This window comes from Ailuropoda melanoleuca, chromosome 1, assembly GCF_002007445.2.
Source record: "Ailuropoda melanoleuca isolate Jingjing chromosome 1, ASM200744v2, whole genome shotgun sequence".
NCBI classification, from domain to species: Eukaryota; Metazoa; Chordata; class Mammalia; order Carnivora; family Ursidae; genus Ailuropoda; species Ailuropoda melanoleuca.
The window spans coordinates 160408843-160429837 of NC_048218.1; the positions used below are offsets into that span (position 1 = coordinate 160408843).

Here is a 20995-nt window from a genome sequence, read left to right on the forward strand (position 1 = left end):
GCCCCGTGTGGGGCTCGAACCCAGGACCCTGGGATCATGACCTGAGCTGAAGGCAGAGGCTTAACCGACTGAGCCACCCAGGCACCCTTAACCGACATTCTTAATTTTTAATTTTCCACACACGTAATTTTTCCAACATACTTACTAAGGAGAGAGGACATGTAGACATGTCAATTGTGGACATGGATAAAACCATGTTGCCCAAATCTAGCAACACCTCATGCATGACTTGGTTTCAGAATGATGACTCATTGCCAACCAAAAGCTAGCAAGTCCACAGGTTGACAGGGCCGCCTTGGTGGGCCTTCAGCAATGTGTGTATGTTCACAAAGTATTGATCAGCCACATTCAGACCCAGCAAGGAACATTCATACACTTCCAGTAGATACAGACAGCTTCCCTGGCCAAAGCAGGATCCATTTACCATTTAATAGCTACTTGATTCATTTCATGTAGAAATCGGAGTTAAATCAGATCCTGTGGATGTGTTAGGGCAGATGTATGGTTGGCCTTCTCCTTGATCAGGTCCCAAGAGCTATTACGATTACCCTCATTCCACACATGAGACAACTGAGGCCGAGAGGTGCTAACTGGCTGGCCCAGAATCACACAGGAAGTCAGCGGAGGAGACGGTTAAGTACCCAGGTCTGACTCTCCACCTGCTCCAATACACCATGAAGACTTAAATTGTCCAAAATGCATTGAACAGGAGTGAGAATGAAAACAAAGGAAATAGGAGATTTACTGTAAAAAGTCTAAGTGAGAACTGACTTGAATTTCCTATGAGGAGTTCAGTCTATAAAAATCTGGAGTCATAACGACTTACTCATTGTGAAGTGCTCCCACATACCCCTTCAACCCTCACTATGCTTCCTAAACCCTGAACCCTATATAGAGAAGATAATACATGTCTGCTGCACAAAAGAAAGGTATTGCTTGTACTAACATTTGAATATACAGGCACTGATGTTCTGGAAATTCACAGCGTTCAGACAACATACTTACATCTATAGTGAGGAGGTTAAAATAAGAGGTTGCTGAAAAACTGCCATTTTAAAACCCCCATCAGATGCTACATGCTCTGCACACTTGGCTGAAGGTGGCTCAAGCCAGAGAAACACCAGCTCTGGACTGCTCCCACCCCCCCCAGCCTTGCTGACTGCATGATTTATCCTGCCCTCGGGCAGAGAGCATTCCCCTTCAATTCTTATGCCTTTGTCTTAGAGCCGAGACTCTTCGAATTCCCTTTCCTCTGTTTTGTAATAGGTTTTTACAGTGCTTTCTTTTGAGTACCATTCAACAGACGTCCAGTCAATGGAAAAGTTACTCAACAGAGAAAAATGATAACGTCAAAAGAGCAAAGTGTATCCTATATGAAATCCTTTAATTAGATCATAAATATTTGCTCATTGGTCAGAGTAATCAGTACTTGAGCCCAGGAACCTGTCTGGTTGCCCTTCTTTGGAGGAAACATACCAGAAAAACACAAGTTTCCTTTTAACACAAAGATAGCTTGTACATGATCAAACTAAAATATAACTTAAAAAATTGAGTTAACCCTAGCTACAATTTTTCTTCAGCATTTCTGTTGAGAGACAGAAAAGCTTTCGGTTTTTAAGTGCCTTGCAAAGATATGTTATGGTGACAGGACAGGTTCAGGCCAATCTGCTATAAGTACATCTTAAAGACTGAGCAGCAATGGTACTTAGACATTCCAAGATGTTCATTCATTTAAAAAGACTCTAGTGTAGAGAGGAGCCTGGGTGGCTCAGTCGGTTAAGCATCCGACTCTTGATTTCAGCTCAGGTCATGATCTCAGGGTGGTGAGATGGAGCCCCCAGTCCAGCTCCATGCTGGGTGTGGAGCTTGCTTAAGATTCTCTCTCCTCTTCTCCCTCGGCCTCTGCCCCTCCACCCTAAAAATAGCAGAATAAAATAAAGTCCCCAGTGCACTTCTCTAGTCTGTATCTCTCTCAGGAATTAAAATTTTAAAAGATTTATCTCATCGGTTTTGTTTCTTAAATTCCCCATCTGAGTGAAATCATATGGTATTTATCTTTCTCTGACTGACTTATTTTGCTTAGCATAATACACTCTAGCTCCACCCACGTCATTGCAAATGGCAAGATTTCATTCTTTTTAATGGCTGAATAATATATATATAATATATATATTACATATATATAATTTATATATATATATATATATACACACACACACACACATACCACATCTTTCTTTAGCCATTCATTAGTCAATGGATATTTGGGCTCTTTCCATAGTTTGGCTATTATTGATAACACTGCTATAAACACGGGGGTACACGTAGCCCTTCGAATCCGTATTTTTGTATCCTTTGGGTAAATACTTAGTCGTGCAAATGCTAGATCATAGGGTAGTTCTATTTTCAACTTTTTGAGGCACCTCCATACTGTTCTCCAGTTTGCATTCCTACCAACAGTGTAAGAGGGTTCCCCTTTCTCCACATCCTCACCAACACCTGTTGTTTCTTGTGTTATTAATTTTAGCCATTCTGACAGGTGTGATGTGGTATTTCATGTTTTGATTTATATTTCCCTGATGATGACTGATGCTCAGCATCTTTTCATATGGGGAGGAGGAAAAAGAGAAAATGCACACGTGCGAGAGAGAGCGGGAAACAAACCGTAAGAGACTCTTAAGGACAGAGAACACACTGAGGGTTGATGGATGGAGGTGGGTGGGGGATGGGCAAGAAGGGTGATGTGTATTGAGGAGGACACTTGTTCTGATGAGCACTGAGTGTTGTATGTGCATGATGAATCACTGAATTCTACTCCTGAAACCAACACTGCACTGTATGCTAACTAGAATCTAAATAAAAATTTGGAAAAGAAAAAAAATAAAAAGATTTATCTCAGGGAATAAAAGAAAAGTAATTTCTGAGTCTAACTGTGTGCCAGTGAGGGGCCCCATGCTCTATGGCATCTCATTTAACCCCCCCCCCACTCCTAACAAGCCCCAGAGGCATGAGCCATTAGCTCCACTTTGGGGAATAAGAAAATGAGCCTCTGGAAGCCACTATGTCATAGCAAGTGGCTAAGCTAGAACTGAACCTGAGTTTCTTGATGTGCTTTTCAAGCTACACAAATCTGCCTTGAGGACTGTAAAAAAGAAAACACAACAGGTCATATCTACACCGACACTTAACTAAGGTTTTATGGTGGTAGACCAGCGATCAGCTTTTTAAAAATAACATTACAGCTTTCTGCCACACATAGGATGTTCATAAGCTTTTTTTTGTTCCTGAATTGTCAGTAATGCTACTGCTAAATCTTCCCAGTGACATTACAGGGAAATTCTAAAACATACAGAGCAACCATCACCAATTCCCTAAGAGTCCTTGTGTTTGCAATTACAAGCGAAGACACCAAATAGTTCAATCAATAGAGCAATCGATAGCGGGTAAGCAGCCCAAGAGAGGGCCAGGGCAAGATGTGAATTTTCCTTAACCCTCATCTAACCCGTCCTGCTAGAATTTAAAGAAACTTCCTTTTATTACACATTTGGGGGAAAAAAAACATCATTCCTACAGTCCTTCTAGTGTATGACCTTTGTCAAGTTCTAACACTTCATCAAACCTTCATTACTTCATTACTTGAAAAACGGAGATAATCACCACCACCCAACAGGATGAGTACATAGAAGAAAGGGTGGACCTGAGTGCTCAATCGAGGGTAGTTACCCTTTACTCCCAACACAGCAATGTGCTTTTTCATTTTTAGCCATGCATGAGGCCTTTCTCCTTATCAGACCCACCCACTGTTAGGGTAGAGTGCAAGATAAGGAACACAGAAACAAAGTCATTACTATTTGTATTCTGACATCCAAGTTAGAATTTGGCTTGAAAGGGCAAAATTTATAGAGAAATGTTACCTTCCTTTGCATATCAAGAACCAACTCTCTAAGTTTCAAATCTCAAATCCCTGCCTCCTGGAAGAGCGAAGCCACAGGTCTGTCCCCCTCACGAAGCAGTCAGGAAGTAATGGGCTAGAAAAGCTCAAGGCTATCCCCAAGTTACTGCAAGGGGACTGTCAGGTTTGGGTGTGGGGGGAGTGGCAGGGCAGTAAAGAGGCAGCGGAGATGAAAGGTAAGAGCTATGGGCCTCATCTTCCCTGGCTGGACTTGGGCTCTGAGAAGGTGAGGTCAGGTAGATGGCTGAGCGAACACCGAAGACAGGAATGCAGTTTCATACACAGAGTGCAACTTAGCAAACAGAAGAGACTGTGTCAGTCTACCTTCAGCCCCAAGTGGCGGAAGATTCAGCAGTGAGCACGGTAAAGCTAAGAGCAAGCAAGGGGTAGATGAGGTCTTGAGCTTATGATTCCTGAGTTGCTCCTCTTTCCCAGGACGGGAAATCTACAAGGATTCATGCCCTGGGGACAGAGGCCTGCCTGCAAGGGAGCCCACCTTAAAATGGGCCAGAGGCTGCAAGAAGTAAGCGGCTGGGAAGCAATGGGGTTTACAGACTCAGCAAGAGGCAACATAGGGCAAGACAGCCAGAAAGGCCCAGAGACCGTAACTGAGATGCACCCCTGACTACCACTGCAAATACCACAGGGGCAGCAAAGAGAGGCATGGACACCTCTGCAAAGACCAGAAGCCCAGAAGCACCGTGAGGTTCCAAGGACCCTCCCATGCCGGGGACTGAGTGATCCAAACGGGGATATTTCATCCTCAGCCCAGGCAGGCGCACTATCCTGAACGGAACACCATCACAAAGAGAGTTCCAATCAAAAACAGCTCAAATGCTGCTCCCTGGCAGGAGGGGGCAGCTTGCTGAGGACCACAGCGCAGTGGTCTCAAGGGAAGAACACAGCGTTTCCCACCTACATTTCAGCGTAGAGAATAATTCTGGGCGTCCGTTAATTACCACATCTGAGTGTCAATGAAAGGGCTTTAATGGCTCATAAAACAAAATAATCTCCTAAGATTACCAGATCACAAAAATCAAGCCAAAACCCATGTGGGAAAAAAAGGTTTTCGATAAAGCATGGCCTGTCAGCCCAAACAATTTTTCACATTCATGCTAAAGGCACTGAGTCATATTTCCTCTCAAATAGAAGTGTATGTATTTTGAATTTTCATATAAAGTTGATAAAACTATTGGTAGTTTTATTTGTCTTTCCTCTTGAAATATCAAGGTAATAAAAAAACTGCACTTAGACCAGGTCCCATGAAAATCTCCTTAGAGGGGCCTGACCCACCCATGTAAATGTCATCTTTTGATTAAACTGTCCGTTTGGTTTTAACCTCACCCTAAAATTAGTTAATTCATGTGGGCCTAATGTTACCAGCAAAATGAAGCAACTTCGGTAACTTGGACTTAGGTACAAATGCTAATGTAATTTTGCATCTGTCATTTGTTTCACAGATGAGTCTAAGAGGCCCAGAGGGTCCAAGGTGCCCACTGTTCGAGCCTACAGCCCACGTGTGCAGCGCTAACACTGTGAAGCCCTGTGATGGAAAGTGCCCCTTCCCTGACAAGGTAGACACACACCACACCACCGCCTGGGGACCCCAGGCTGCTGATTCAATGCGCCCTTACACCTTCACTGTTAGCAAGAGAGGCTCTCAGGCACGGCTTATCGACATTTCCCAACTAACTTAAAGACCCACCTCTGAAGGGTGGGGAAGTTGGTTTTATTGCCAATATGTAACAATTTTGTGTTTACTGTATATTGCCCCATTCAGACAGAGGAAAATCACCTGTACTTAGCTCCACCTTTGGGATGATGATATAGAAATGGGCCTTTTAAACATATAAGAACAAAACTAAAAATCAAAATGAAGAAAATAAGAATCTATGAAACTGAGACGGCGACTGTATCTGTCCTGCTTGGCTCCCTACCATCTGTTCCCCAGGATAGGTACAAAGTAACCTCAATCTCACACTTCCCACAGTCATTTTTCTGCCAGAAGACAATGACATGATAATGTGTAAATTTCCTTCATTAATTTTAATAGGTCTTAAAGCAAAACTTCGTGTTTTTTTTCTTTCCTGCTTTGTTTTATTCAATGTTTACATTTTCAATAGATAGACGGTAGCTACTTTTTAGCAAAAGGGCAACCAGACAAGCCCGTCCGTTCTACTGACTTGGGACGGCCCACGATTTACAAGGACTGGCTTTACAAGGATGTGGCTTTGGTTCAGGGGCACTTGTTGGGAGCCAGGGTTAAATCCCCTTCCCCTTCAAACAGTGTCCACCACTCCCCTCTCAAACATCTTCCTGGTAAGTTTAGTATGGAAAACTTCAGAGACAATGTTCACTTATTCCTGAGTCTGCCCAGCAAATAAACCTTGGTAATAATCCACTTCATTTATAAAGCTTTTACTGCCAATGCCATGAGAGCGTTAAAATTCTGTTATCATTCCCATGACAAAATCTCCAGTCGGGGAGGGAAACACTGACAAGTTAGGCAGTTGTCCAAGAAATGAGTTAGTAGCCAAAGTATAAACAACATTTTGATTGCCTCTACCATGCTTGCTTCATTAGACCAACACCCTTCATAAAACACCAGCTCACTCCCTGAGACTGCAGACTGCACAGACTTTGGAATATGTCTGTCAAAGTGTGGCACCTAAATCGCTTAGGGGTGAAGGCTGGTTAAAAATTCAGACACCAAGGCCTCCATCCAAGCTTAACTGGAGTGGGGGGAGGAGGGGGGGAGGGGGAGGAGCAGGAATTACAAGCACAGCAAATTAACTGCTATGCAAATTATATTTGAGAATCACTGCTTTAGAAAAACAAAATTCTCTTTAGTTAGGGAAGAATTTTGAGGCAGCCATTCAGAAAGAAACCTAGGATTATTTTTTTAAAGTCTCTCTCCATCCCTGTTTCCTGATCGCCAAACAAAAACACTTTGTCAAAATATAAGAAACAATACAAGACTTCATGGACTCTGGGGTCAAAATTTCTACCACCCATCTCATTCCAAAAACAGATCTCAATCACTGTATGCAGCATTCAAATGCAGTATTTTTATAACCTATCTGAAAAAAGCAAATAGGACTGCAGGTTGGCCACTTACAAAGAAAATGTCTGATTAAAAATTCTCAAATGTTCAGTATTTTTGCGTGTCTTATGTAAACGGAAAGAACAGTACATGAAGCAAATTTCACTTCTATTGCAACAGCATCACTGGCAGAATTCAGCTAAATCAATGGCTTGCTTTGCGTTCCATACTATGGAGCACGGTTTCTTATAGTCACACATGCTGTGTTCATGTCATTGCAGTTTTACTGAGAACAGCTCCATTTTCATGGCTGTTTACACAATTAGACTTTTAATGTGACGAATGCTGGACAATAGCTGGGTCACGCGGCCAAGACAAAGATTTCCCTTGATAGCTCTTACTTGTCAATACAAATGAGAGTTAGAAAATGTTCTCTGAGGAGGGAGGCAGGAGCAGGAAGGGCCTTCCACACATTTTCACGGAGGAAAAGGCAACGAATCACAAAAGTTTAGAAAGGAAATTAAATGATCAAAAGTTATTATTCCCACATTCTTACTGAGTAGGTGGGCATCAATGTATAATTAAAGAGAAGTAAAGCTGCCTAGAACTTGGTACTCAGGACACAACCCACAGGCTTAAGCACGGCACTGTCCTCATCAACCACGCCCGACCGCTTCCTTTTATGAAAATTGGAAACTGAGGCTGAGGGCAGGTGACTTGCCAGAGTGACGAAAGACAGGACAGCATGGGAATCAAATTTCCTAACTACACACCCGGCACTGCTGGATTTTGGTAGGAAGGTGTGTTTACCGGGCTGTCAAACTTTGTAACTTTGTAAGAACAGCATATGGCAAAGGTTCTTTTTAAGGAACATTTTAGTTCGTAAGAGAGATGATTTTACTACAGCTTTCCATTTAATTATCTAAGCATCTTCTTTAAATATTTCCTCAAATATTCTAATATTTAAGACAGCTACATCGCTTTCATTTTGCACCTTAGGGCTATACGAAGAAGCAATCACAGAATTCTCAATTCTGAAAGTGGATGATAGATCAATCCTCTTCCCCACCCTCACCAGGGCACTCCTCAAACGCAAACCTTTATTCATACACAAAGAATTTCTCAGCCACAGGGCTTTATGTGGATGCCCGGCCTTTTAGGGCACTTGGTAATTAGTGTACCAGCCTCTCAGGCTGGCCTCGGGACACTGGGTGGCATATATCCTATGTTCATCTGGGAAGCAGCTCCCACTCCCCAGAAGACCAAGAACAAAGGAGCTGGCAGGCTTCAAGGAGAAGCCGCCCAGTCAACAGTGGATTAAAGACACCCATTAGTTGCCTCAATCAGCTAATTAGCTCAACAAATGCAAAACCTAAATCATTAAAGAAAGTGGCCCTGATTGCACTGCTGGCTTCTGATTTGGTGTCACGAACCCAGCAGGGTGTGAACAGGGTAGTTCCACAGAAAACAAAAAACTGTCCACACTAGGGAACTGGAATAGGACGGGGCTCCATTTTTATGAAAGTCGAGCCCTGCCAGGAAGTTTCACTGACAAGGAGAGAGTACCAGGGAGACCTCTGTGTTTATGCTTTGAAATTTAAATCAATTTAAATATAAATTGCTCTCCTTTTTTGTCATTAGGAGAAAGCAGTAAAATGTGGGTTTCAGATCTCTGGTGTGCAAACGGTCATTAACTTTCATTTGACCTTGGGTGTAGAACTAATATTGAATTTATGCACAGGGTACACTCATTATACTCATCTAGTTTCCTCACAGAAAATAATGCTCCCAGGAGCTGCAATGCTAGAAGCTGCTTTCAGGCACTCAAATAGAAAACTTGATTCTTCCTTTAAAGCTTCTCCTGCCTTCCACCCACCTCTCTGCTCCAAATCTCAGGGAGGCTTGGCAACATGTGTAAAACACAGGCACTAACAGGTAAAAATCTGAATGACATAAAATCATTGTCCTGGACCACTCAGGACAAGAGCCTAGTCTGAACCCTCATATTCCTGGAGACAGGTACCATCCATACTCAGTTCACCTTCCCAGGGTCTGATTCCCCAGGACAGGGACAAGCGCCCATTTAGAGCGATAATTACCTTTGTCTACTGAGCCTTTTAAGCATTACATACCGCCACTGAAATCCCCCCGTAGCACTTTGTTTTGAAAACAAAACCCCTGCATTCTGGAGCACACTCTGTTGTGTTGTAATTATTCACCTCCTTGGCAAATCAGTTTCATTTACTATCCTACTGGACATGACCATGTGGAAGGATGAAAAAGAAAATCAGCTTGCTTGCTTTCCTCAATTCTAAACAATCCTCAGGGTTAAAGGAACCCAACTTCAATACACTCAGACCTCTTGCTGTTCAAGGAGAAATCAGGGCAAAGGGCTATTTTCTTTTTAGTATGCCATTGAATGGTTATTTATCATTTCGACTTAATAGCTCTAATTACAAAAGACAGTGTCACGGGATTTTTTTTAAAGGCAATTTTCTTTGTATCCCAGTGGGAGAGTTAGAAAAATTTACAAAGCATCTGCTGCATCCATTTTCAATCGTTTCTGGGTTTTACCAATGCTATTATTTTCTTGATTGCAAGAATTTTACATTTTCAAAGATCCTTAACTTGACATTGCATTGATAATTACAATCTTAAGACTCTTATTGTGGTTTTATGCCATTTAAAAAAAAAATAGAAAGATCTAACCTGTCAACCACTGAATTGATCTCTGATAAGAACATGCACTAGTGGAGACGGGATACAGACGGATGGTCGTACAAAACCTGTCAGCAAGCAGAGAGAGAACGGGCTCCGGAAATGTTAGAACAAGGAGTTATTACGGCACCAGAGAAGGAGAGAGATTTTTTACAAGTTTCAACCATCAGCATGGTGTTAGGCAAAGCTCTCTCTTCTAGGGAAAACATCCTACATCGTCAATCAGTGAGGAAGACCACAATGTTGTGTTGGTAATTTTAGGGGAAAACACATGCGTCTTCTTTCCTCTTGGCTGACAAATGCTACAGAACACATTCAGTGGGGCTTCAAGACAATCAGGATAGGTCTGTGCTGACCTGGAATGAGAGTGATGGCCGCTGGCCGGCGTGGCGTCCGGGAGGCGGCAAAGGAGAAGAAAAGGACAAAAAAACCACACTTTGTAGAAATACCAATTCTGAGAGAACAAGGTGTATCCTTAGAGGGCAGGCTAAGGAAGACTTCAGAAAATTTAAGTGGTTGAAAGTATCCCTAAAAATTAAGCATAATATCTTAACTACTTAAAATCCAGCCAACATACTTCTACCTTGAGAGTCTTTTTTAGCTCCAACATTCACTATTGAAGCCCTCAGAGACCAGATGAAAAAAGGCCTGTAAGAGAAGATCACCATAGCTCTTAGTTTTACATTTTCAATATAAAAGATCACAGATCACTGGAAAGGTCGACAGAGTCTGACACAGCAGTAACTGTACTAGCATGGGAGGCTGTCTCCACCAGCCCTAACTGTATTATTACCATCCACTCTAAAATCCCCTTCTGCTGTGCCTTCTCCTATATATGAACTATGTGTTTACAAAAGGGAAAGGCTCAAGTCAAACAGGTTCTCCATGAAAAGGAGAAAGTTGTCAACTAAAAATAAAAAGTAAAAATTTAGAGGACCATAAAAGTCAGAGCAATTCCATAGCTTTAATGGTTATTTTTTTTCTTCTAAATGTGTAAAAGGAAAAGCCTTCTTTACTGCTAAAAATAATCAATCTATTTCATTTCTCATGACAAAGCAACGTGAATATCTTGTCTTTGTAATGCTTCTGCCCTGAAGGAGAAGATGTTTCTTCAATTGTGTCAGACCAGAGCTTCCTGTCAACACTTCACTTCCCGCCATCTTAAATACATATTCTTAAGGGGGCTTAAAGCTGCTAAAATTTCCTAAGAAGTATTGCTGATGCCCAGTGATTATTACTAACAGTAAATCTTCAAAGCTGGCAATTGACCCAGACTACGGGGGTGGCAGAAGCCCTTCAACATGTCTGCTGGGTCCATCCCGACGACCAGATCCAGGGGTTGCTGCTTGAATATGTTACACGCACAGAGTTCACTGCATGGCAAATAGTAGCAACCAGGTTGTTGAAATCACACACCCATTCAAATGCCTAATTAAGCTTGACTATAGGATTCAAAGATGAGAAAACAAACATGAAGACCTAGAAGGCTAGGAGAGACAATTTTACTTCAATGTGAAACACTGGCTTCCCTCTCCTCCTTTCTATTAAAGCTTATTAAAAACAATGTTTACAAAAAGCTAAAATTAAACACAATAGAGTGAAGCTATTTTATACTATTTTATATTATATAAATTTAATATCCCCAAGCAATAATAAAATAGCTCGGTACACAAATACCACTTTAACCTCAATCCCTGGCTAATTTATCCTGGGAAGAAGGGGAAAAAAGTCTTGCTATCTGCTACTTGAAAAATGTATGAGCTCTTACTCTGGTCTTTTCCATTCCAGGAACCAAAGTGGAAAATGCGAATGTCTTTTCACAAATCCCACCTTTAGTCTCATAATCCAGAAAATTACTAACAAGGGAGGGAATGTAGTATAGTCAGAAAAACTGGAGACCGAGCGTTGAAACACTTGGGTGTGCATTCTAGCTGTGGGCTTGCCAGCCTAGGTCATCTCAAGCGAAACATTTCCTCTCTAAACCTGGAGACTGAGACACAACGCAAACAGTGGCTCCTGCGGTGAGCGCACGCTGTGCCCGCTTACCATGGGTCCCTCTTCTGCTGGTTTTCCTTGAGGGGCCACATCCGTCCCAGCCTTAGTCCATGTGTCTTCTCCTGTGTGTGGGCCACCTGACCTCTCGAAACACCCCTGCCATGCTTCTACTGCTCCAGAGGCGGGCATGTCACTCTTCCAACAAGGTCCCCAGCGAGACGTCTGTGGGCACTACCTGGACAGAGGTTTTCTCCCTTTCTGCTGAGATTAATTCCAGAGGTCCTCTGAGCCCATAAATTACCTTTGTGGTTTTTGGTTTGTTTGGTGTTGTTTTTTTTTTTTTAGCACTTGCACCTAAAAGAGTCCTGGATAAAATATTCCCAAAGGTGTGACTCCATTAAGGATAATGAAGGTAATTAATAAAAATATGTATTGCTATAATTAAATATTAGAGCTGAAAGGCATCTCTCCGGTTATCAGATTCTACACCAATCCCCCCGTGATACAAATCGAAATCACTTTGCTAAGGTCACAGTGACAATTAATGGCATAAACAGAGCCTAAAATCCCTTTCTTTCTTTTTCAAACTTTCATTTCCTAGATACTTAGTTTTAAAGCACTTAACTAGCTATGGACTAAGTGGACAGAGTAAAATATAACAATTGCCAGGGAGACTTACCAATATGGTATTTCTGGCTTTCCAGAAATAGAAGCCCACCACAGCACAAATTTCACATGATCTAAAGATAATGAGAGTTAAAAGTGCTTTGGCTGTGGATTCCTGGAAAAGGGAAAAAACATATCTCCCAAGACTCTAATTAGCTAACATTAGCAGCGGAATAAGCAATCGAACAAAAAGAAAATGCAAGGATATCTGTGCTAATTTTTGTAAATCTCTTGAAGCCTTAAAATGCTATTCACATTCACTAAGGTTAGCATTTGGAGGAGAAAAGTGTTTAAAGGCACATCCTAATGGTCTTTTAGAAAATTACAACAAAATGGATTTTTTACTAAGCCAGAAGCCTTGAATCATTTATATAATTATTGATTGGCAGTTACTTTTATTTCTGTTTGTACGGTGAGCTGAAATAAAAAACTTTTGCTTTATACTAATTCTTGTTTTAATAACCCTTGGCAATGAGACATAAATCTGGCATGACCACCTGAGCCCTAATGAACAGTTTTACTGCAAGACATAAGATATCAGGGTAATCAATTCCTTCTGTCAAGCCCCAAATGTGCTATCATTTTCATACTTTTTATTAGATGTACACCAACTTCTTTTTCTTCTTCCTTAAAAAACCTCAAAACAGTTTTAGAAAACCACATCAAGCATACACAGAAAGTACCATTCTGCAGCTGGAACTCTATTTAATTAAGGCTATGCTTAATGTCTCCACATTTTATCACCTCCTAACTACACAGTAGTAAGTTCTTCTTTTTCAAACAACCAGTGATTCATTGTTTTCCATTTATGAAACGTGTCGTAATTTAAAAAGAGCAGGGGCAATATTTATCTTTGCTATTATATCCTCACACCTTACAGTGTACCTGGCATACAGCAGGTGCCAAATTAGAATCTGAAAAAGGTATGAAGGAATGCAATACCTATGATAGACTCTCTTGTACCTTGCCATTGTCATTTTTTATCTACTCCCAATGTCAACTCAAGTAGTGAGAGTATGGAGTGAAACAGGTAAGTATCTCTAGTACTTTTCATTTTTGGATTCTTTGAATATTTTAATATACAACTTGTAACTTGTTGGTTATTTCTGTCCCTAGACTGCTTACCAAATTTGTTTGGGGTTGCAGGAGAGAAATTGTCTTTGTTTCTCTCTAAAATAATCTTGTTGACTCATGTTACCTTTTCTTTTTTTAAGATTTTATTTATTTGAGAGAGAGAGAGAGAGATTGAGAGAACGAGTGGGAGGAGGGGCAGAGGTAGAAGCAGACCCCCCTTGGAGCAGGGCGACTGACACGGGACTTGATCCCAGGACCCTGGGATCCTGACCTGAGCTGAAGGCAGATGCCCTACCACTGAGCCACCCAGGCGCCCTCATGTTACTTTTCTAACCAAAAATATTATACTTAAATTCAAGAACAAAAAGAGAATGCCAACTATCAATGACCTTAGTCAACCTTATATTGGAAGACTCTAGCTAATGAAATAATGTGAGATAAAAAGGAGTTACTTGGATGGATGAGACAGAGAAAAACTAGTCATTATTGATAGATCATATATTTGCCCATACAGGAAATCCAAGATCATTTTAAAACAAGTTATTAGAATTCATTTGAGTTCAACACTTTCGCTAGACCCAAAATCAAACGTTCTCATACAGCATAAATTACCGATTGTAAAAGGTAATAGATGTGGGTATTAACAAACTGATTCTAAAGTTTATATAGAAGGAAAAGACCCAGAATAGACAACACAATATTAAAGGAGAAAGACAAAGTTAGAGGACTAACACTACACGATATCAACACTTACCAGAAAGCCACAGCAATTGAGACAGTAGAGCACTGTAGAAATAATGAACCAAATGATGCTGGAACAACTAGACATCTACCTGCAGAAAAAAAAAACCTAGACATAGTCCTGACCTTTCACAAAATTTAACTCAATATAGATCACAGATCTAAATTTAAATGGAAAACTATAAAATTCCTAGAATATGACATAGGAGAAAACTTAGATGACCTTGAGTATGGCGTGACTTTCTAGATACAACACCAAAGACATGGCTCCATCAAAGAAAAATAAACCTGACTTCCTTAAAATTAAAAACATCTGCTCTTCAAAAGACAATGTGAAGAGAATGAGAAGACAAGCCACAGACTGGAAGAAAATATTTGCACAAAAGACATCTGAAAAAGGATTCTTCCCCCAAGTATATAAAAAACTCTTAAAACTCAAAAATTAATCCAAGACCTTAACAGACACTTCACCAGAGATATACGGATCGTGAATTGTCATCAGGAAAAAGCAAATTAAAACAACAATGAGCTACCACAACACAACTATTAGCATGGTCAAAATCCAGAACACTTGGAACAACCAATGCCGGCAAAGATATGGAGTAACTCTCACGCATTGCTGGTGGGAATGCAAAATGGTATAGCCACTTTGGCAGGCAGTTCAGTGGTTTCCTCTAAAATGAACCATGCTCTTACCATACCACCCGGTAATTGTGCTCCTTGATATTTACACAAAGGAGGTGAAAATTTACATCTGCACAAAAACCTGCACAGCGTTACAGCAGCTTTATTCCGTAACTGCCCAAACTAGGAAGTAACCAAGATGTCCCTCAGTAGACGAATGGATAAATAAACTGTAGAACACGTAGACAATGGAATGTTACTGACTGCTAAAAAGAAATGAGCTTCCAAGCCATGAAAAGTCATGAAGGAACCTTAAATGCATATTATTAAGCAACAGGAGCCAATCTGAAAAGGCTACATACTGTATGAATCCAACTATATGACTTTCTGGCAAAGGCAAGACTATGAAAACATTAAAAAGATGAGTGGTTGCCAAGGGGCGGGAGAAAGAAATAATTAGGTGAAGCACAGAGGATTCTTAGGGTAGGGAAACTATTTTATATGATACCATAATGATAGATACGTACCCTTATACATTTGTCCAAACCCATAAGATGTACAATACAGAGTGAACCCTAACGTAAACTACAGACTTAGGGCAATAATAATGTATCAGTGTAGGTTCACTGATCGTAACAGATGTGCCACTCGGAGATGGTGATAGTGGGAGAGGCTGTGCACAGGTAGGGGCAAAGGGTATATGGGAACTTTCGTACTCTCTGCTCAATTTTTCTGCGAATCCAAAACTTCTCTAAAAAGTACATCTATTAAAACAAAAAGTGTCATGAGAGATAAAGACTTGAGAAACCACACAGAAGAGACTAAAAGAGAGAGGGAAAAAAGAAAAATAGTTCATTTACAATAGTAACCAAAATCACAAGGCAGCTCAAAATACAAACAAAATGTGCAAGGCCTTTATGGAAAAATTTTCACAGCAGTACTGAAAATTTGAAAAAATAAGATATCCTAGGTTCATGGATGGAAACACTTATTTCCAAAGTGTCAAATTTATCTAATGATCTTTAAATGCAATATACTTTAAAAAATCCCAAAGGAGATTTCACAGAACCTGACACAATAAAACTATGAGGGGAACAAGAAAGGTAAGAAGAGATCTGCCTTATCCCCACCCTAGAAAAAGTCTTATTATAAAGCTCTGGTAGGTAATTGAAATAATATATATGAATTTCATGTATGATGGAGTTAGCATCATGTCCAGTGAATGCCCCTGGGGTAACTTGCTTAGCATAAGGAAAACATAAAATTTAATTTCTACCTGACACCATATACAAAAACAAATTCCAGATGGCTTGAAGTCCTAAATGTGAAAAACAAAACATTGACACTGCCTACACCTAGCTATCAACCTAGCTATTCCAATTTTAATAATTTATTATGAGAAGATAATTGGAAAAGGGCAAAATAACACAAGCACAAGAATATATCTTTAGGTCCTTCTATTATTATTTATAATAGGAAAAAAATTAAAAACCTAAATGTACAACCAAGAATTAGTTAAATAAAGTGTACAGTATATATAACCAATAAAACTGATGATGCAGATCTGTATTATTGACATGAAAATAAATCCTATAAAAAGTGGATTATATAGAACTACAGTAATCAAGACTGGTGTATACCAACAGGATCTGCTCAATGGAGAATAACAGAGAACCCAGAAATATACCCACACAAATAAGCCCAACTTATTTTTGACAAAGGTACAAAAGCGATTCAGTGAAAGAAAGATGGTCTCTTCAACAAAGGTGCTGGGGTAACTGGACATTCCAAAGCCAAAAAACAACCAAAAAAACCCTTGACCTAAGTCTTACACCTTACAAAAAACTAACTCAAAATAAATAATGGATTCAAACTTAAAACATGAAACTATAAAACTTTCAAGGCAAAAAAAGACAAGAGAAATCTCCGAGATCTAGTGCTAAGTGAAGCGTTCTTAGACACACCCCAAAGACATGATTCGTTAAAAAATTTAATAAACTGACTTTTCCCAAATTAAAAACTTTTGCTCTGTGAAAGACTTTGATGGGAAAAACGAAAGGACAAGCTAGAGACTGGGAGAAAATATTTGCCAACCACTTATCCAACAAAAGACTGATATCCGTAATATGTAAAGAACTCTTAAAATTCAACCGTAAACCAACAATTCGATTACAAAAAGGGCAAAAGACATAAAGAGACATTTCACCAAAGATGACATTCAGGTGGCAAATAAGCAAGCTAAGATGACCAATATCATTAGCCATTAGGGAAATACAAAAAAGTGAGAAAACACTTCAGGCCTATTGGAATGGCTAAAATAAAAAACAGGGATGATACCAAATGCTGACAAAGACACAGAGAAGCTGGATCACTTACATGCTGCCAGTGACAATGTAAAATGGTATAGCCAGTCTGAAAAACAGTTTGGTAGTTTCTTTAAAAACTAAGCACACACTACCTAACAACCCAGCAATCGCACTCGTGGGCTTTTATTCCAGAGGAATGAAGACTTAGGTTCACACAAAAAGCTGTACATGAATGTTCGCAGATGTAGTTCAAGTCATAGTAGCCTCAAACTGAGAACAATCCATATGTCTTTCAATGGGTGAGTGGTAAACATACTGTCATATGATGGAATCCTATTCAGCAATAAAACATCATCAACTATTGATGTCCAACAACCTGAATGAATCTCCAGAGAATTATGGCAAGTGAAAAGAGCTACTCCTAAAAGGTTATATATACTGTATGATTCCATTTATTTAGTATTTTTGAAGTGACAAAAATTACAGAAATAGAGAACAGGTTAGTAACTGCCAAGCGTTATGGAAGGAGGAGCAGGAAGAAAGTCAGTGTACTTATTAAAGAGAAACAGGAGGGATCCTTCCGGTGCCGTAAGTATTCTGTATCAGTGTCAATACCCTGGTTGTGAAACTGTCCCATGGTTTTGCAAATGTTACTGTTAACGTGAAACCAGGAAAAGAAAACATGGGATCTCTATTACTTCTTATAACTGCCTGTGAATATATGATTACCTCAAAATAAAAGAGTGCTGAGAAAATGATCCCACTTTTATCAAATCTACAATATTAATATATAATAATACAGTAGCTACATATTAAAAGGGAAATGTCTGGAAACAAATACAAGAAAAGGAATGGTGGTTATCTCTGTTGGTGAGATGATGGCTGATCTTTCCCTTTCTTCATACATTCATGTACTACCGAAGTTTTTTCGTTATGCACACTACACTACGATAGTAAGAAAAAGAACAATTAAAACTACTTTTATTATGAAAAGAATATATGCTAGCCGTATATTTTTTCCACTGAACATTTTACTATATTAATTCTTCAAAATATCATTTTAAAGTTATTTAAACATTCCATTACACTGATTAATTTTATTATTTCTCTACTACAGGGACTTAATGATTGTTTCTAATTTCTTATTATTAAAAAAAAAATGCAATAGATTCCTTCTACCTGAATCCTCACATGCATCTCTGATTATGTGCTGCAGCTAGACCTCCAGTCAATGGAGTTACTGGATCACAGAGTTAGGGCTTCTAGAACACACTGAAACATTGCTTTTCTGTAAAACTGTGATTTTATGTCCCCACCATTAGTGTACGTGTGAGACACCGTTTCACTGTCCTGAGCAGCTGCCAAAGCTGTGTTCACACTCTCAGCTCCATAGATCAACTGAGTAAGGAAGAAAGATATATAACTTCATACAGTCACATCAGGATTTAATAAAATTAACTCCACCCCCCAATCTTTTATTTTGCACTCTAACATGTGTAGGTTTTACTTACTTCTCTTCACCTCCAGAAAGTTCAAACTTCTTAGCCTGATATCCCAAATCCACCTCTTTTTGCCCTGTTCGCTTGGCTCCAGCCACTCACACCTCCCTGCCATTCCTCAAACACACTTTGCACACCTGTGCCCAAATGCTCTTGTTTGGATGTCCACAGGGCTCACCCTTCACTGACTTCAGGTCTTTATTCAAATGTCCCCTACCAGATGCCCTTCCAGCCCACCCTGTGTGAATTAGTATCCCTCTTCTCCAGCCTTCCTATCTGTATTTATTTGCTCTATTCTTCTCCAGCAATGACACATTGTAGGTTTATTATTTCCCTTCCTTCTGAAACTAAAAAAAAAAAAAAAAAAAATCCTACCCTCTACGGCACTGCCTTTTCCAACTCACACAGGCTGTTCCTTCTGATTACAGGAGTGAAGAACAGCTCTAGCACATTTTATTTCTATCTAGGCCCCCTCTCCCAAAACCTTTATATTGATGTCCTTTCTTCCTCCCCCTATGCTAACAGCTACAATCTAATGCTGGCACCGAGGAGCCCTATTCATGCTGCCCTCTCTGTTCACCACCCTGGGGGTCAATATGGCTGTTCTTTGCAGCCTCCTCTCCACCTTTATAGCATACGGTTTCTGTGTTCTCTCCCTCAGCCAAATCAACAAAGACAAGAGATTACATATGAAAAGCTAATTCATGCTAAGGTGGGTTTGATTCAAAAAGTAATTGAGGGAAAAGCAAACTCTTAGAGTTTCTAAGTGGAAAAAGAAAGACGTAAAATGCATGGTTTATGTTTTCAAGACATTTCGGTTCCATTTATTTCTTCGATTTTTGTCATGTCTTTGATGTTGTCATGGTCTTTCTGCCTGAAAAGTCTTATTCCAGCTTACCGTTATTCAAGCAGCATCTCCCTTCAGTTTGTCATTCTCTTCAGCATTGACCTCCCCCTCTGAAGAGCAAACGATGCCTCCTTCTTACCCTCCTCTTAAGTGTTTTTCTACCTCAGTGAGTCTCCATCTCATACTGAATTTCACCAGAGTATGGCTTTCTCTCCTTCAAAATTTATCTGAAAGCTCCCTTTTCCTCTCCACATATCACTTCTAGATTGTGTCCTACAGGTATCAGGGATCAGATCCACGCAATGAGTCCTACATAAAATGCTTGCTTTTAAATGTCATTACACAATTATTTTTAGAAGAAACTACTTGGAGATGAAAAACAGACCCTTAAACAAAGACCACCTTTGTGTTATTTTCCTCTATCATTCTGACAAGCAAACATGGCTTGCTTTCTTGGGTTGTGTACTTAGACTTTCTTCATGGTTGCAATGGACTACAAATGTACTTTTTAATTTCATTCTTCCTTGAAATATGAAATAAATTAAAGCAAAGCAGTGACATTTTAAGGAACTATACATAATAGCCTGTGCTATCTCAATGGCAGAACAGATAATTTTAAAAACAAACAGTGATACTTTTCTGCATTCTGCATCAAAACTTCCGGATATACACTCAGCCCCAGGAAAGACTACTCACCAGATTTCCTTGCTTTCAAAGCAATAACGGCTGCTAGTTCTCTCTGCACCTAGTAAGAAATTAGGGGGGAAAAATCGAATTAGAAAAAGAAAACTGTGGTTATCAAAAACTGTACCTTGTGTTTAGCTATGCACCGAAATTAAGAATTACTGCAATGAAAGTTAAGTTTGCAGTCACGTTTTGGGGTTTTGTTTGTTCTTAGTATCAGGGAACAACCTCTGCATAGGAATTTTAGGCCAAAAATCTGGAAGAATCATATTGACTTACTTTCAAAAGAAATTAGACAGTTGCCAGAATGTATACACTGTAAGACATTGGTATTTTTGCTACGATGATGGGAAGAGCCTCAAAGTTTCAATTGTAAAACATTTAGAAATAACGCAAATAACCAATTATTAAAACATGTATGGATACCTTAGCAAAGATACTAAATACTATTTAAGCCCTCAAAGATTCTAGCTTATACAGAAATTCTCAAAAAATTAAATAGGTGATCCTGGTGTGACTGGATCTCTACTCAAACACAATTAATGCTCACTTGAAGTCTGACAGGTTTACAGCAACCATTTTGGAAAATACGTCCCAGAAAATCAAGTGCCATTGACTCACAGGGTAGGTGAAATGGGAACAGACAAGACAACCTTCAAAATCCTCAGGGCCTTCAACCCCACTTATTTGTCTGCATTTCTGCTTGCTCACTCTCTCTCTCCACCTGCTCCCCACCCCAACTCTGAATGCTTAAATCTGTTCCTAAAAGCATTCCCAAAGAGGAACATAAACGGAGACAAAAAAGATGACTGTACTCACTTTCAAAGATAAGATAAAAAAAAAAAG

General features: G+C 39.8%; 1 protein-coding gene across 2 annotated transcripts in view; it reads right to left on the reverse strand.

The window, feature by feature from the left end:
* The window catches only part of RAPGEF5 (Rap guanine nucleotide exchange factor 5), a 188933-nt gene that overhangs the window by 119290 nt on the left and 48648 nt on the right, over positions 1–20995 (reverse strand). For both annotated transcript variants that reach the window (XM_034669071.1, XM_034669058.1), the window contains exon 5: positions 20162–20210. In XM_034669071.1, the coding sequence (XP_034524962.1) occupies positions 20162–20210 (49 nt within the window). The remainder of the gene's footprint in view (positions 1–20161; positions 20211–20995) is intronic.